This window comes from Pseudomyrmex gracilis, unplaced genomic scaffold (genome assembly GCF_002006095.1).
Source record: "Pseudomyrmex gracilis isolate BER0280 unplaced genomic scaffold, ASM200609v1 scaffold_265, whole genome shotgun sequence".
Lineage (NCBI taxonomy): Eukaryota > Metazoa > Arthropoda > Insecta > Hymenoptera > Formicidae > Pseudomyrmex > Pseudomyrmex gracilis.
The window spans coordinates 159,023-176,881 of NW_018020849.1; the positions used below are offsets into that span (position 1 = coordinate 159,023).

Genomic DNA, 17,859 nt, shown 5'->3' on the forward strand with positions numbered 1-17,859 from the left:
GTTGTGTACATCTCTCCCGTAGTTTAATCCACGACTATAAATCCAATAGGATTTAGGTTGTCGCGTTACAAGCCGCACTCTTGCGCGCACACGCACCGTTTCTCCCTCGCTACTTTTCATCACGCACCCAGTCGGGGAAACATTAAACAAATTCGGCCGGCGATATGTAGGTCGATTTTCGTCATCATCGTTTTTCCCCCATAATCGTATCTCGACACTTTTATCGTAATTGAGATTCTCTTTACAAATGGATTCTCATTGGAGTTATTGATTGTTCGAAATTATCAGCATGAGAATAAAAACGTCTATTTTCGCTTGCGATGTTAACATTGTCCCAAAGGGGTAAGGAAAAATCGTCGATTTTTTAAAATACTAGCACAACACAGCCGCGCGCTACGCGCACGCTATTGTTATTTTTATTTAACGTGTTGTCAGTGAACACAACCTGTCACCGCGATGACAGATAGTATATACGTCTTATAAACCATATAATACGCATATGAGAAATGTCAGAAATAACGCATGAAAATCAAACTCAAAAAATAGTGAGAGAGAGAAGTGGAAAAACAACACGTGACTAAAGTCAAGTGACAGAGAAAAGGGTAAAAAAGAGAATATTATATATATTATATGTAATATTCTATATCTATATATAATACACACACATACGCATATATGTGTATATATATATATATATATACCGTAATCACGTGACCGAAGTCAGTAACACCGCCGCGGTCGCGCGACCGAGGGCATTGACCCCGCCGCAGTCACGCGACCGAGGTCATTGACCCCGCCGCAGTCACGCGACCGAGGTCATTGACCCCGCCCCTCCACCAAGGCCGCGCGGCCGAGGTCAATGCCCCGTCAAGGCCGCGCGGCCCAGGTCAATGACCCCGCCAAGGCCGCGCGGCCGAGGTCAATGACCCCGCCAAGGCCGCGCGGCCGAGGTCAGTGACATTTTTGTAGTATGTATATATAATACATATAATACAATATATAAAGTATAATATTATAAATATATTATAAATTATATGCATAATATGTATTATTTAATGTTATATATAATATAAATTACAGTCACGTTATTTTCACGTGTTGTTTTTTTACTCTTTCCTGTCATGTGACTTTAGTTACGTTTTTAATTTTCTCTACATATACGACGACCTGTCTCAAAATCGCTTATTATCATTATTTGCTCTCTCGATCTTACCGATTCGATTCGACTCGATCAACCAATCAATTAATCGGCAACACGGAAAAGAGGCAACAATAGATGCGATACATTCGGCTCCAAAACGCGCACTTCTCGATCTAAATGCCTTTTTTTATATAGGATTTTTTTCAGCGACAAGAAGTATTAAGCACCTGACGTTTTCTCGTGTCAAAAAGAAAAGCATCGCTCACGGCGCGAAAAAGGTGGGTCGTTGAGTTGAAAGTTCGCGCGAGGTGACGCCGAGTGTCGCGACTCGCACTTAGTCCGACACAAATGAACGAACAATCGTCTTAATACTTGTTCAAAAGGGACTTCTTCTCTTCTAGCTCGCGGCGGATACTGTTTCCGTGTATAACTCTCATTATAAATTCGCGTTAACTAATTCACCTTGAAGCATCCTCGTTCTTACCGGTGTTAATTTCTTACTCCCGAAAGCTTCGTTTCGTGAAACTCGAACCGAAACTTCGGTCAAAGTTTACGAACTCTTATGCCGCTGCACTGAACTGCTGCCGAAGTGAACTCACTTCGGACTTAGCTCTTACCGTACCTGAATGCTTTTTAACGAGTATCATTAGTAGTAACTTCGCGGCCGAAGGACTCGCGGCCGCAATTATCCCGGAGCGCTCTTTTGTCTTCGAATGCAGAAGCCACGGCATTGAAGCTGTTCCCGATGAAAAAACCTCGCAGAATTTTCTACGTGTATACTTTGCTTTCGTATGGTTCTGGACGACGTTGTTTTTAATTAACAAGTTTGTTTTGTTGCAATCACAGCACAAAGAGTGAGCGAGAAGCGACTCACGAGAGATGAGACTACACCGCGAAATTATAACGTCGGCGTATCATAATTATAATGTATCATTCAAGTGATCTCGTAAACTTGAGCACTTGTGTCTCTCGCAGTTCCTCCACCAAGTCTCTCTGTTCTATACGCGCGATACTTCCGCAGGAGTAATTCCACTGACTTGAAGTTCGTCGGAAATGAAAGAAAAACGCGCCCTAAAAAGTCAAGTTCGCAGATGGAAACGATTAATCCCGGACACATATTTTAAGACAGACTTTTTGGACGAAACACGTTGGAGGATAAACAGGCGCGTCACTCGATTCCGGCCAACGTGCGGGACGTTAATGGCGCCTGTATTGCTCTCAGCGCGTCAATATATTTCGCCGCTAAAACAAATACGCAACATTGCGCCCGGCGAACTCATTTCGCTAATTACCGTCGGTTGTTTGTTCTCGGTTTATCACGTCTCCCACGTGTCTATCATCGTCCGCGTGTCCCGCTATTTCTCTTCTCCTCGTCTTTTTCTCTCTTTTCAGACTTTATGACAGAGGCGAGGCGGAATCTAAATTAGGGACCACTTCGCAGCTCGTCGCTCCCGTGAGCTGACAAAAATTAAACGGCGTTTCTAATTAAAGCGTTTTATATTCGTCGTTGTAGCGCGTGGTGACTCATGCTCGTCCGTACTATCTTCGGAGTGAATTTTTCGCAATGTCGCTCCCGCAAAAGTCTGACGTGTCGTCATCGTCGGGGAATCATCCCCCGGGAACGAGAGGAGATGGCCTCGTCGCGATGAGATGTCAAAAATGAGGACACTCGCGTATTCCGAACGTGCGTGCGTTAAAAGCTGTCAGATTCTTTGGCTTATTTTTAGATTTTAAAAGTATTCTCGATATACTGTCGCAATTTTGTCTGTGGGTCTTCGCTTATCGACTTTAAATACGTTTGGTTAAGAAAGAATATTTAAAGAATATTTAAAGAAACGAAGAAATAAGATTTTAAATAAAAGAAGTGTTTTTAACATCAAATTTATGATTTCTCTCTTACATAAATTTCTGTTTTTTATTGTTATAAAATCAGTGTAATCGAACACAGATACTTTGTGAAATAAATGTTTGTAAGTACGGAAATTTAATTAATTTAAACAAGTATAAATAACGTTTAAACAATTTCAGACAATATATTATTCTGTCTGTCTGACTTTGATCGGGAGTAAGGATCGGTAAGCATTCACGATCGTCGTTACATCGTAAAATAGCATTTGGCAACAATCCGCCCCCTTTCTAAAAGGCCCCTCCGTTATAAGGAATGTTCTGGTGAATCGCCGGCATAGCTCCCCTGGGCTAAGGGATAGTTGTTCTCGTAACCAGAACGGAAGAACGTGTTTCGATCGAGAGGAACTTTAAATCACATCGTAAACGTACAGTCAGCGCCATTACGTCCAGCCCTTCTGGCTTTTGGCAACAAAAGCCAAGAACGACGATGCTTGAGAATTAAATAGGGGAAATAAATTGCTCACTATTGTGTATGTGGATTTTTTTACAAAACATCTCTTCTAAAAATAAAAATAAAACATTGCGAGCTATGATGCAATCGTGTTTTTGCAACATCTATTATTAAGAAATATATTATTAAGAAATTCAATAATTAAGACACGTTTGGTAAGTACAGCGTTCATTGTGTTGCACGTCTCAGACGTACAATACAACTAGAGATACAATACAAACAGAAAAACCTACTTGTTGATTACATATGCGCACACCCCACGATGCAGCAGTTGCGCAAATACGTTGTATTTGCATGCGAAATGTATTGCAGCAGCCGCAATATGCGAAGAAGAGAGATTCTGTTGACATGAATATTCCGTACATTCGCTGACACTTGCCTTGCTCGAAATTATGCACATTGTAAGTTCTAGATTTTCAAACTTAAGTAAAGTCTGAAACTTTTTAAATGCGCTTGAAGAGATTTTTGTGGGATTTTCCACACACAAGCACGTGGAATATTTAACTCTTCTAGAATCGTTACCGTCCTAGCGTTCTTCGCGTCTTTTGACTTCCTCTTCTGTGAATTTAACTTTGACAAAACCACTTTTACGAGAGAAACGAGGCAAATGTTATCATCGCTCCGTTTCCCCCTTGAATCGAAAGAAGGGAGTCGGTCCATGCGGAACTCGCGCATATCGAGGGGCTGAGCTCTGGCCCGCCGCATTGCAGTGTCAGTGAATTTAACCATTCCCTTCAGTCAAGTAGCTTGGCACCTTTATTTCCGGCGATGTGGGGTCCTGTGGGATGTCCGGGATGGGGATCCCAGCGGCACTGCCACCGCCATAATTTCCGTCCACTTTTAATCCGTCGCACGTGCGTCCCGCAGGAAAAACCGGCCGACGACTTCTTGCCCGGAAGCGAAATCTCGCGCGAGAAAGAAACACGGAAACGTCGACGAGTCGGAGTCACCGATTTTTTTTTTTCAATGATATCTCTCTTAGACGTCAAAATTTGATTTGGATTCTATCATTGATAGCGGCGCGAGAATTTCCTACGCGGCGCTGTCTAGACTTTTGAAGATCTGAAGTTCCGCAAACTCAATAGCAACTTCTCTTCGCTGCAATGTTCTTTGTCGAAGTTATCAAATCGAAGATCTGAAGGTTTGGCAATTTCGAAGAATTTAAGTCTGTGAGATCATATAAAAGTTCAGAATTTTTCCCAATTCGCGTGAAACAAGATATAAATTTCTTCGCGGCTTCACCGCGGCGTCTCGTTTATGAAAGTGGTGGTTCGCGAGAAACGTTTGAGATAAGAACAAGAAGTGGGTAAAGTACTTACGATTCTCTCTCATGTTACGCCACATGAAGAAAATAAAGTTTTTACATTAATAGTCTTGTTGCAATCGCGTGCGCCGCTGTGTATGCGCAAAATCGTTGATGCGCAATCAAGATCCGACGAGAAATCTCGAGTTACATCGCGTGTGATACCCGCCTAATCAATGTACCTACGTTAAGTCGTACACGTGTAGCAGGCGTGTACGTGTGCGCTAGATAAAGGTTGACATTTGCATATTCACGATTAGCGTACAAGCCGTAGATCATCCGGGGCGCTTAAGTTATTTCCTCTTTATTACGGAAGCAATTCGGACTGAAAAATTGCTTCGTGCTAGTATATGCGCGGACATATATTTTGTAAATGTGTCGCATAAAATTACGATTTTATTACGAGATCATTAGCGGGAAAAATTCGGAAGCTACCATCAACGGACAAATAGAAACAAAGAGAAAAATCATATCTCTGTTTCATAAAAACTCTGATGTATTCAATCAGAAATTGATAACTTATATAGTGTTATATTTTATTTACCCTTTTCTCTAACTTTTTTCTTTTTTTCTCAATTTTTTTATTTTTTTAGAAATATTACGTAAGATTTCTAACTTCTTTTATCAGTAAGCTTAATACTTTGTTGTTTTTCAATTAAAGAGAAATTGCTTTCGAATTAGTTCATCAAGGAATCATCAGAGTAAAGTTAAGAAGGGTGGGACTTCAAGGACGTCCTGTACGTATCTCATACATATTAATCAACGAGACGTCGACGAGTCTCGACAAAGATAAAAGCAAATAAGAACGATCGTCGAAAGTTGCACATCAGTTGACACAAATTTTACGACGACGTTTTTATTCCACGTTAGTGTTGTGACACACGGGCGTCGCTAATTACGCGCACATGATCGGCGTCACGTGTCGCGAATTAATCGCGCTTGACGTTGCGCGCGGTGTCACTGTCGTTTTACACGCTTCTAAGAGCCATTAAGTTAAACGTTGTGAATTTTCCTCGAATCGTGGATTTTGTTCTCGGACCGCCGCGCGCAGTAATTAACGCGCCGTTGTATTGTCATCCGTGCGAACCTCCGGCCAGGCGTCGGAAGTTCCCAGGCGTCTGTTAAATTGATATTAAAAAACTGGGGAAAAAAAAAAAGAAGAGAAAATTTCCCGCAGTCGGCGATGCTTTTGTAAAAAGAGACGTTTATACGAAGCAAGTGCACGGAGAGTTTCTAAAAAATATAATTATCTTATTGTTAGTAGTTGAATCTGCTATCCTCTTTCTTTCTCTTTGTTTTATCAATTTTACACACATGATTTTTGTGGCTAGAAAAGTAATTAAAAATATATCTATCAAAAAAATGAAAAAAAAAATATATATATATATATCAATATGTTTTACGACGCGAGCACAAGTTTAATATTAAATATTACATTATTACATTTACTAAATTAAACCGAAGGATTCGAACTCGCTGCTCCCCTTAGACATTTAGCAAATTAAAAAAAAAAAAAAGAAAAACGAGAGAAGAAAAGAAGGAAAAATTTTCTTGCAAGCAGCAATAGTTGCGAAAATAGAAATTAAATTACAAAATACGTGCGCGTGGTGTGTAATTTCTACGATGTTTTTCAAACAGTTTTATTTATTTATTTATTTATACGTGAAACACACCTTCAAGCAGCTGCACTTCGTTGCATATAAAACTCGTCTTCGGACTACTTCGGAATTCCGCACGGAGGATGACGTTCTGAATGCTTCTACACGTATTACAGCATTTCCATTTTGCTGGAGGGGAAATGCAAGTGAACACCCTCGTAACAGGGTCACGATGATTAATAGCCAATGTGTTACGTCAAAACTTTCCTTGATATTCCGTGGGTTTCTGGCATTTCGATTTACGCACCCGAGAGCGGGAGCAACATATTTCACGCTCATTTCAATGCGCTTTGCAGTGTCGCTTCTAAATTATTTCTGTGTTGAAGAAAGTGTTTTCATACATATTTTTGTGAATGTATATTTAATGAACTCCCTTAAGTTCTCTCCTAAGATGAACTTTCTTCATTATCACAACTCGCAATACAAATAGTTGGTCATGTACGTCTCTCTAGTGTACTTAACGAATTAAATACTCCAAGTACACAGATATTTTGCCGCCCGTCAGATAAGCGGATTAAAATTGATGACTCAGTCCCGATGATGAAGTCCCGCGCGAATTTTCTGCCGACCCGGTCGAAACTTTCGTCGACGAAGGTAGGAAAATTCCAGCAGGAACAACATATCGGTCTCGGACGATAAGCCTCGCTTTAATCAAGCCAGAAGTTACCCTGATATCATCGTTATTACACGCCACCTCGACCACAATAAATTACAGGGGTTGGTGTGTGGTGCACTCACTTGAACTACCCTTCCCTCTCTCTCTTTCTCTCTCTTTCTCTTCTGGCTCGCGCCTGTTTGCGAGCACCGTAACTCTAACGAGACTAACGAGCTCTTGTCTCTGACCATTCATCGATACGACGATACTGGCGCGCAAAGGAACCCTCGTTAACCCTGAAATCTCCTCCCCAGCTCGACGTGTAGTGCGTGTGCTGACGTGTCGTATATTAGTTTAACCCTTTCCACCGTCGGAACGTTGTCGCTTTTGGGATGGAAACGCGCTGAGTTTAACTTTAGTTAAAAAGACAAAGTGTATCAATAATTCGTAGTCTGTAAATATACTGGGTGTGATAATATACTGACTTGAATATAAACTGCGAAAACATCGGGATGTACTTTGAAAGTTCGCGTGCATTTTTTTTTGTCAAACAATACCTGTGATACAAGATAATTTTTAATTACGATCGAATTGTTTCATTTACACGTATGCACTGTACTATGTATACACACGGTCACTGCATTCGTGTGAATAACACAGAACCGTCGATGTCAGCCAACCGCGGCTGGCAAAAATGCCATGCTCATCAAGCATCTTTAGAAAACCGCTTGAAACGGATAATTAGAGAACGTCTTGATCGAGTGCCTCATCCGACGTTGAAAGAGAGAAAGAGAGGAAGAGGAAGAGAGAAAGAGAGAGAGAGACTACTCGACTCATTCTGTAATTATCGAAGCGTGCAAACTTCATGAATACATGCAGGTGGTTCAAAGCTGGCTGCTTTGTTCGCGCAAAGTCGATATGACGTCCAGGAAGGGAAGGAACAGAGAAGGGGACGTGCACGAAGCAAGAGAACGTCGGAACCTTGAACTAACGAGGACCCTTCTGCGGGAGGGTTGTTCTCCTAGAAGTCCTTAAATTCAGTCGAAACATTATGGAAATGAAATCCCGGGACGACGACGACAAACTTAACTGCGTTATAACTTGTGCGTTGGCACACGCAATCGGATCATTGCTGTTCGCGCGGGGAAGAGCAAGTCGCGTCTTAACGAGCGTCGCGATGCCAGATGCGATTAAGAGATCCGACGAGCTCAGTTTCTGCTAAATGCGAAAGAGCGTCGAGGTCGCTTGATAAGCGTTTCCTGTCAGGTTCGTCAAGGAAACGCTTGCAAGAAAACAAGAAGTTGTTACAAATAGGATCGTGATTTTTATACTCGATTGAGTTTTGCTTAGTTGCATAGATAAAAAAAAAAAAAGTCTAAAAAGAGACGAAATAAGGGAGATTGCCTCCTCGCACGATTCCCATTTTTCATCGTTTAATTTCGATGAATTTTAATTGCGGTTTTTTGTCGCACCAATGTCGCTTCTTCCCGGCGCTTCCCGAATTTATTCTCCCGGTCACGACACTATCGTCGGTGAATTCCCGTGAGAAATAACGCCCCGCGTTCGATTCGGGGGAACGACGCGTCGCGACGTCGTCGTCGTCGTCGTCGTCGTCGTCGTCTTCTAGGTTTCCGCTCACGTAGAGTCGCCCGAGTCAAGAAGAGAAGACGCAGGAAGAAGGACGATTCAATCTAGTCTACGACGATGACGCGAGCACTGCCGACGAAATATTTATTTCGCAAAAAGTCCTTCTCTCCTTCTGAAGATTGATAAGCGCGGATGGATCAAGAGAGGAGCACGGCTCCGCGAGTAAATATGCATTGCGACGAAGCTTGCACATGGCCTGCGACTTACAGCACATATAGCATTCAGTACATAATGTATACGAGAGAAGACGTAGCGTTTTCTCGCTGAACGAGAAAATCACATTTGTGCCATGACTGATGGAGATGAATAAAAAATGTGTAGTGAATAAAAAATTTCAGAGAAAAATACATAGAAACGTGTTTCCTTCATTAGACGCCAATGTAGAGAACAAAAAACCTAAAGATATAATTTTTTGCAAAACCTTGCGTAAAAATCTGGTTTTGTCGCTAAATTAAAAATCGATAACAAAAATAATAAATCAAAACGGACGAAAAAAAAGAGAGAAAAAAGAACAGTTGCGAAAGAAAGGCTAATAAGAGCGTTGACGTTTTTTTAAAAGCGTACTAAAATATTTTAACAACAACATTTCAGATATGGTGCGCGAAAGGCATGGAAATATAAGAGCTGAAAAGGAAAAGATTTAAATAAAGTAAATTATTATATTATAAACCGCTTCAAATGTTTTGGAGAGAAGGGCCAGAGAAATTTGTAACTCTAATCTCTCATCTCCTCCGTGTATATTTTATGTCTCACAAAATCTGCCAGCCGCACGAAGTTTAATTAACGCTGCTAATATTCTCTCTCTCCTTCCTTTCTCTCACGTATAATGCGTGTGTAATAAAATTATTACGCTCGTGCGCAAAGGACTTTTCTTTCTCTTCGTACAACGACGACCGAAAGTTCAGGCTGTGGTCTGTGTGCAAAAAGTGCATTTAATAATTTTTGATTACGTCCATATGCCGAGAACTTTCGGAACAACGACGACGAAAAGCCCTGATTAAAACTCGACCGGCGCGACGCGGCGCTCTCGTAATACCCTCTTCGACATTGCCTCTTAAAAGTTGACGACAGCATCTATATCCTCTTATTACCATAAAAGACTTGCCTCTACCCGCAAGTTTCCGAAATCGCGTCCGCACCTACGCGCTGCCTTAGACCGCGTTTAGGTAAATTTGCATTCACGTCTTCTTTCGAAGCGTCGAAAAGCGTATATAAACGGCAAACAGGAGCGGCGACTTGTTCAGCATACAAAATAATTGAATGTCATGAATATGTAAAGGATTGTGTAAGAATCGAAAAAAAAAAAAAAAAAAAAAANGAAAAGCGTACGAGAATTTACGTAACATTTTGACAGCGATGTTTAATTCTGCTCTTAAAAAAACTTTCAGACTTTATTATCCTTGTATTAAATTAACTTCGCAGAAGCTTATTATTAAATTGAAGGATTGCAATTTTGTAAATTGAACCATAAAGAGATTTTTATCTGTATTTAAAAAATAAAATTTCGTGTTTTATAGAATTTTATTGAAAAACAAATTTCTTTGGTAATTAAATTTGGTGAAAGTTTGAAGGAGGGGAAAAAACTTTTTTTTTTTATTAAAGCCACGCAGAAGGTCGAATGTGTGAAGCATTAATTAATCCAGTTAAATTGCATGGTGGTAGTTGGTTCTTAATTAAATTTACCTCACTGATTGTATATCCATTCTGACATAATGAGAGTCGAAGAGTTCGTTATTTCTTGACTCGAATCAAGACTTGCCGAATGCGAAGAAAAATTTTTTGCTTGAAGTCTTCGAGATTTATACAAGCTGTTTGAAAAATTGAAGAAAAATCTTCTTTGAAGAATAAATAATCTTCTTTGAAGGGAGTAGCATCAGTCTGCAACTTTTCCAAACCGAAAAATCCATCTTATAATAATATAAAAAAATTAATGAAACGTAATATGAACTTTGATCACTAATCAGAATTAAATTATTTGAGAATCACGTTGCTTTTTCATTTTCAATTAATTTGTAATCGCGATACACGTAAGGGTATACAAAGCCATGTGTACGTTCTGTTACAGATTTATTGTGTCACACAAGATCGGGGGAACAGCGATACGAATATGGTGACTTATCGTTTCTGCGTCGCTTCTCTACTTTAGAGCCGAGAAAAATGACATAAGAAGTGAAAACGTTCACTTCGGCATGTTAGTGCTAGATGCTTACGTGTTATTGATGATCCCGACGACGAAGAGACGAATTGAAAAGCAAACTTTGATAGCGACGACATCCGTGTGTAAATAATTGATGAAACAACTAGGTATATTGATAACAACTAGGTATATTAACAATCGTTCCGTGGATCATTCAGCGAACGGCAATGATCTACGAGGTAATCAGAGATATCTGAAAAAAAAAATTAAAATTCTAATGAAATCAAATGCGTTCGTCCAGAGATAATGATTAAAATAATAGCATGAAGTTTTCAGATTTACGATTAAAAATATCTGAAAAATTAAAATATTCTTGAGACTTTTAAATAATTCGCGCGTTCCTGATTTTTTTTTTTCATTGTTTGAAGCGAGAATGGACGATCATTCGCAAGCGAATCGCTCTTGTTACAGAAGTACTGTTTTACCGTGAAATGGAGCGCTTGAATAGACGCGCGCGCAAATAACACAATTGCAAGCGATTCCACGAGAGTAGCGCAAGGAAGAAGAAGAAGAAGAAGAAGAAGAAGAAGAAGTTCTTCTGTCCACTTGGGCATTTTCGACGAGGCGTCGTTTCTGTTATAATCGACACTTGTGTACAACATGTTCGGGACAAAATTGCGCACGTGGATGGAGGCGCATATCGTGCGATCGAAAAAGAAAAAAGAACGTAAGAAGGGTGACAAGGGATTTGACTCGAACTGCAACTCTCCCAGAAGCCACAGCGCCAACAGATCGCCCGCTTTGCATCAAGTGAGTAAATTGCTCAGTAATGATAATTATTTTGTCATACAGGTAAATGTAAGTAAAGGTTTTAGTACGTTATATACGATGTATGATCTCTTTCAACACTTTTTTATTATTTTGTAATTTTGTATTTTCAAATAAAGTAGAGTGCGCGCGTTGTAGAAAACTGCCACACAATATAATACTTCTGTTTTGTTTTTTTTTTTACACAGATTTTATTATCCTCGCATCGGGGAAAAAAGCACGTTTTTAAAATCAAGTTTATTATTTCAATGTTATATAATTAAATCGTTAAAAAGATTCATTTTTCAACGCATTATTCAAAGATCTGTTTTTTTTTTTTTTTTTTTAAATAGAAGTCTTTTTAATAATAATTATACTCACATTAAGCGTCAGTTTAGTCTTAATTGCTTTACTTGCGATCGCTCGGCATGGAACAGCTCTTGAAGTATCTTGAAAGGTACATGTTCGCGCCGGATTCGTCGTCATTATCGGCAAACTAGTTCGCGAAGTGCTTCCTCTATTTTCCTACTGCTTGCCAGCGTTTGCTCGTTACGCTCGTCCGTTTCTCCGCTAACAGACCCTTACGTCGGCGTTTTCCGAGGTACGGCACGTCGACGCTTATCGTTAAGGCGGGCAGAAAAAGGGTTTAGTATTCTTTTCTCGACACACAACGCCGGGCAACTCGTTCCTTGTTCTCTCACACGCCATCCATTGCGAATTGTTGCCGCAGTATTCTCAGGTTTTATGCATCGGACGGTCTGTCTGATCGAAACTATACATTACAGGAAATATTGAATTTATGAATTTTTGTTACGTAAATTCATCCTTTAACACGTTATCGCCGTGTCCTTTGTCCTTTGAATTTTAATACACGGACTATATTCTTCGAGGTCTCGATACACTTCACACTGATTTTTGATCCACAAAATATATTCAAATAAATAAAATATCCGAAATAAAGGAAATGTTTAAAACAAAACCGGAGATCTCTTCTAATGTTAATGTTTCTTATACACTGTAATCTCTCTCTATTAAAAATAAATATTATTTGTTATTTTGATGGTTCTATATAAAACAAATATGAGATTATTGAGAGAAAGAATAAACACAAATAAAGTTAGAAGTCACTGACGATAAAAAATGAGCAACATTTTTAGAATATACGAAAATTTATGGTGGAGTAACACGCGGAGGAATCTCGATCTTCCTTCCAGGTACATCCGGTAGATTCACCGACGAAAAACGTGGACGGTATCCGGTTGCACGGGGGCGGGAGCTACGGCGCAACTGTGACCAGCTCGTCCGGCACTTCCGGCGGTACCGCCGGAAGCGTGAGCCTCTCTTCGCCGGAGAGCGCGTACTCGACCGGCTACTCGACCGACGGCACCTCACCCGGCACCAGTTTCCCGCCCGAGTACTACATCAACATTAGGACCGGCACTCACTATTTTCAGAGCAGCAGCGGCACCACTACCACCACCACCACCAATAACAACAACAACAATAACAACAATAACAGCAACAAAGCAAGATTGAAGAGACTGCCGGGCGAAGTCGCAGAGCTGCCAGCGGCCGGGTCCGCCGCGACAGGAAATGGAAGAGTCGAGGACAGAGGGCAGTCATCCGCGAGTACGACTAACATGACCAGAGACAACGGCCAGCCGGAAGTACGAACAAACACCTCGAATAAAGTAAGTGCGTTGCGTTGTTTGTGCGAGTTAAAAATTCGTATCTTGATCGATACGACTGAACGCGCTCGAAACTATTCTCGAGTGATGAAATTGATGAAAATTACAAGACATCACACGGCGATTGAGAAAAAACGTCGCGAGCGTACACCTTACCGCGACGACGGGTTTCGAACCACCCTGATATTAATGTATTTACAAGAGCAAAGGTGGCTCGTCTCCGCCGTCAAACACGCGTTTCTTTCAACCCTTCCTCAAATAATTTTGTACGCCGAAAGTAAATGTTCTTCGGGGTCGCCGCGCGCGAGATTACCGTTTTGCTCTCAAACATCACCCCCAGGTGTTCGCGGACGGAGGTCTTGAGGGTGCGTTTGCTCGTTGCTGGTCTTTGAAGCCGCGAGTTCAACGACATCCGGTCTTTTTCGCCAAGCAGGAAGTATACATTCTGGAGTAGAGCGTTTATCGCCGCGCTACGCACACACATACCGCGACGCAGCGCAACATGAAACTTATGAATCCCCGTCGTTGGAGCTCGCGCAAGCAAGCAGAGAGAGAGAGAAGCGCGAGAAGCGGTGGAAAACGATGACCCATTCCCTTTATGGTGCACGTACTGCTATTTGTCAGGGAGAAATATTTATTTGGCGCTCATTGTTGTGCCTTTTTTTTTTCTCTTCCGAAGGATACGCTCGTAGACTTGAGAAATTCTATAAAAAGCGCTCTCTCCACAGCGCCCACTTTTCTTCAAGATTCACTTTGCCGCCGTCGAGTCTCGCGACTCGAGAGAGGGATGCATTTTTGTCGCGGAACGTGTGCCAGGATATCGGACGTTAATGGGCGGCAGGAGTGAAAAATGATTCCTCCCTTTTCTCGAGACTGTAATCGATTGTATGCTACTCACGGAGACCCTTGTTACGTTCGCACAACCGAGAGAATCGCGATGTACAGTAAGGATGAGAATACGAAAACAGAATGACAAATATAAAGAGCTTCAAATATACAGTTTACTAGATAAATTGTTTTTTAACGCGACACGCGGAACAAGAAAAACATTGGTCCTTTGTAAAAGAAACTTCAATGAAAATTCTCAGCGTTTTTTTTTTGTAATCGAAGCATGTTTTGTGTATATTTTATATTTGAAATTTATTAGCTTTGTATAAAACCGACAGAGCGCGGAGACACCGACAAATCATGGTCAGAGGCAGCAGCAGCAGCAGCAGCAGCAGCAGCAACAGAGACAGGAGGAGAACTTTCATCGCAGAACGGAATCTTATTCCGCCGATTCGAGGAACAGTTTGCCCGTGCCGTCGTCGATACCGCCGCCATTAGTCTCGGCTTCTGTGCAATCGCCCCGCGAGCGTTCCCGCATCCGAACGAATCCATGGCTGTCGGCAAACTCATCCGGCTCTAGCACGAACGGTCTCAAGTCACGGCTCGCTTTGGACGAGAGCAGCAGCAGCTCCGGTCTGAAGCTCACGGAATCGTCCGGTAGCGCCAGCGATGTCAATCTGAATCTGAACGGAAGGGAACTTCAAAGCAGAAAGGAGCATCGTCAGGAAAGTCTCAGCGCAGGTCGAAGCCCGTAAGTGTCGATGTTTGTATCGCATCACAATAATAATAATAATAATAATAATAAAATATCAAACGTGATTTTTGTATACAACAACAACAAAAAATTGAAAATTAGTCAAATAAAAAACCCGTAACCCGTTATAAGAATAAAACGCGATGAATATTGGAGAAGACGAAAATCCAATATAGCCACATCGCCGCTTCTCGTCGGGATTGAATAGATCCAATTTTTTTATAGAAGAAACTTTTAATTGCGTAAGTTGCGAACTGGGGTGGAAGGAGGGGTATTCACGTCTTTCTTTCCTGAAATCCGTTAGCTTTCTAGTCTGAAGTCAACCGAAAAAAGGAGAGAGCAATATACTTAAAGGATAAGCCAACAGTTGGAAAAGTTTTCGAAATAAAAACAAAAAAAACCTCACGTAATTGTTGTTACTTTTATTGGCTGTCGATCCGACGCGCAATTACGAGAATGGATTTTTGTTGTGCGCACACATCAAATTTAATTTTTAATCTCGCAATCAACTTCGCGCGGATGGCCAATTACGCGTGACATCAACGATCAACATAATAATTCCTTTCGCAATGTGATTATTATCGGTTTGCAAATTGCGCGTAAATTTTATGCTAATTAAACATTTATAATTTACACTCGCTCTGATTAAATATGCATATTATATTATACTTTTTTTTTTTTTTAAATAAACTCTTACACCATCGTATAAATTATCAATGTATACTATCATATATTAATTATGACTTTTTACTAATTTAATACATCAAATGCGTATGTATGCAAATAAAATAATTCTGTTGGGTGATGTATGCATGCATTAAAATAAAATTTACTACAGTGTCTACTTGTCCAAACTTTACTCATTTGTTGATATTTTCGTATTTATACGCGTGTTAATTAAATCTCCACTTTGCAAAATGGTTTGTAAAGTTAAATATATTCAAATCTCTATAGTTGCTTGTTTTTAAAAAAATTTTACCATGTTGTTTTTGCAATATCGTTTCGCGTAGAATCAATCAAAATTGGAGAATCACATCGGGTATGGATCTTCGACCCAAGATTCCTCTGGCCTTGCAACGACGAGCCAGCAGCAGTAGCTCCTCGGCGTCTTCCGTGACGCGCAGCGTGCGATCGTCCGACGACGACATCACGTTGAACGAGATGATGGGCAAATTTGACGAGAGCTACGTATACGAGAAGGAGACGGACATCCTGTCGGACAGTGATCCGACCGATTGCGAGGACTACATCGATTCACTGTCGGACATCGACACTGGTCAGGACGGCGGCGACGAGAACGATCCTTTTGAGAACGACGAACTCGACTACATCGACAATGGCTCGTTTCTTGATCTGGACAATATCGAATGCGGCGGACATCTTCCGAACACCGGTCACTGCACCTACTTCGCCTTTACCAGTGAGCTCAGTCGACGCGGCACCAGACTCCGCGAATCTTTCCTCAAACGCAGAACTAAAGACGAACTTGTCTCTCAAAGGTAAGAGTATTTCTCACCAAGGATGTTTTATATTTTTTATAACATGTATATCGTATATGAGTATTAGTTGAAATTTGTATTACCACCTGTCTTTGTTTGTGTCACGCGATACTGAAGTTGCGTTATATAAATGTACGATTGTTACATTACCAGAAGCACGAGTGCACGAACCAGCACGAAGAGACAGAGCACGCGGCATAAGAAAATGGACGACAAGCAAAGCGAGAAACGTAAGAAGAGAATATCGCAGCGTCGCAAGCCCGTTATGGATCGGTGCGACGACGAGACAGCAAATTTGAATCGCGTTCTGGTCGAGAGAATGCTACTGAAAAACTCGGGATTCAATCAGGGAAGCAGAAGCGTGGGCGGTACGCCGATGTGTCTGCGGCGTAGGAAGCACGACGTCAATAAGAATCTCTCACCGATGAGACTGAACGGCACCTCGTCCGCCATCAGACCCGTCGTGATCGAAAACGAGATCGTGAAAAGACGATCGAATTCGGTAAAAAACTCATACAATATTCAATCGATCTTGTATATTTACAAAAAAGGTCGAGGTATCATATCGATTTATTTTTTGTTTCTCAAGATAAGTTATGTAAATGGCAACATAGTGCGGCGTCACGTGGCTGGCAACACGTACATGACCACGTTCGCGTCGGAGATCGCGCTCATTGAGGCGGACAAAGAAGCCGACCGCAAGTACCGCGAGCTCATCTTGGAGGCGGAAAATATTCTGGTGAGCATGCAGAAGCATCAGAATTCATCGCCTTGCGTGCCGTCGCCGTCGCGCAAACTGCATAACGGTCTGGCGAACAAGCGCGTCGAGCTCATCAAGAACACGGAGCTAAACATCGAATTGGCGCTGTCAAAGAGCCGCAATTCCCAACCGGAATTGCAGAGCGGCAGTATTCGTGATCTCGAGCACACCAGTCCCAAGCGGCAGTTCGCCCAGCAACCGTGTTCGCCGATTCATCGCTTTATGGAGAGAAACTCGGCCGGTTTCGCGCCGAAAGAGCTACCACTCGCTTATCGGCAGCACGAGATGTCCAAGTGTTCGGATTCACCGGCGACGTTACGCAGAATGACGCCGCAGAGCTCACCAAGCAGAAGCCTGATGCACCATCAAGTGCAGGCAACTCGAGCGCGCAACGGCGAACTCGAGATCAGAGAGTGCAATAGATCGCCTCGGATCGCGTTGAATTGCAATGGGGGACCGAAGCCGGAAGTAGTGAATAAAAGCACGTCTGTCGAGGATAAAACGTTCGCAAACGCGACATTTAAAAGTTCTCTCGCGGGAGGCAGAAAAGAGTTTCGCGCCGTGAGAGAACCGATGAAGGAGGAGGGAGTGACGTCAAGCTCGTCAGATTCTGAAGAGAAATGCGATGTTAGACGGAGAGCTCCATTAATGACCTTCAGGTTAGTAGTTGATTTGATAATGTC

The 17,859-nt window shown here is 41.7% G+C and overlaps 1 protein-coding gene across 7 annotated transcripts in view; it reads left to right on the plus strand.

Moving 5' to 3' along the window:
* The window catches only part of LOC109859502 (myb-like protein AA), a 73,936-nt gene that overhangs the window by 51,806 nt on the left and 4,271 nt on the right, over positions 1 to 17,859 (plus strand). For 3 of the 7 annotated variants that reach the window (XM_020437830.1, XM_020437828.1, XM_020437835.1), the window contains exons 2-8: positions 10,769 to 11,007; positions 11,312 to 11,650; positions 12,862 to 13,338; positions 14,502 to 14,914; positions 15,928 to 16,416; positions 16,570 to 16,918; positions 17,006 to 17,835. In XM_020437830.1, coding sequence (XP_020293419.1) covers positions 11,501 to 11,650; positions 12,862 to 13,338; positions 14,502 to 14,914; positions 15,928 to 16,416; positions 16,570 to 16,918; positions 17,006 to 17,835 — 2,708 coding nt within the window. In that variant the 5' untranslated portion in view covers positions 10,769 to 11,007; positions 11,312 to 11,500. Of the gene's footprint in view, positions 1 to 10,768; positions 11,080 to 11,311; positions 11,651 to 12,861; positions 13,339 to 14,501; positions 14,915 to 15,927; positions 16,417 to 16,569; positions 16,919 to 17,005; positions 17,836 to 17,859 lie in introns of those variants that run through there. The other 4 variants (XM_020437831.1, XM_020437832.1, XM_020437833.1 and 1 more) reach the window with 4 other exon arrangements.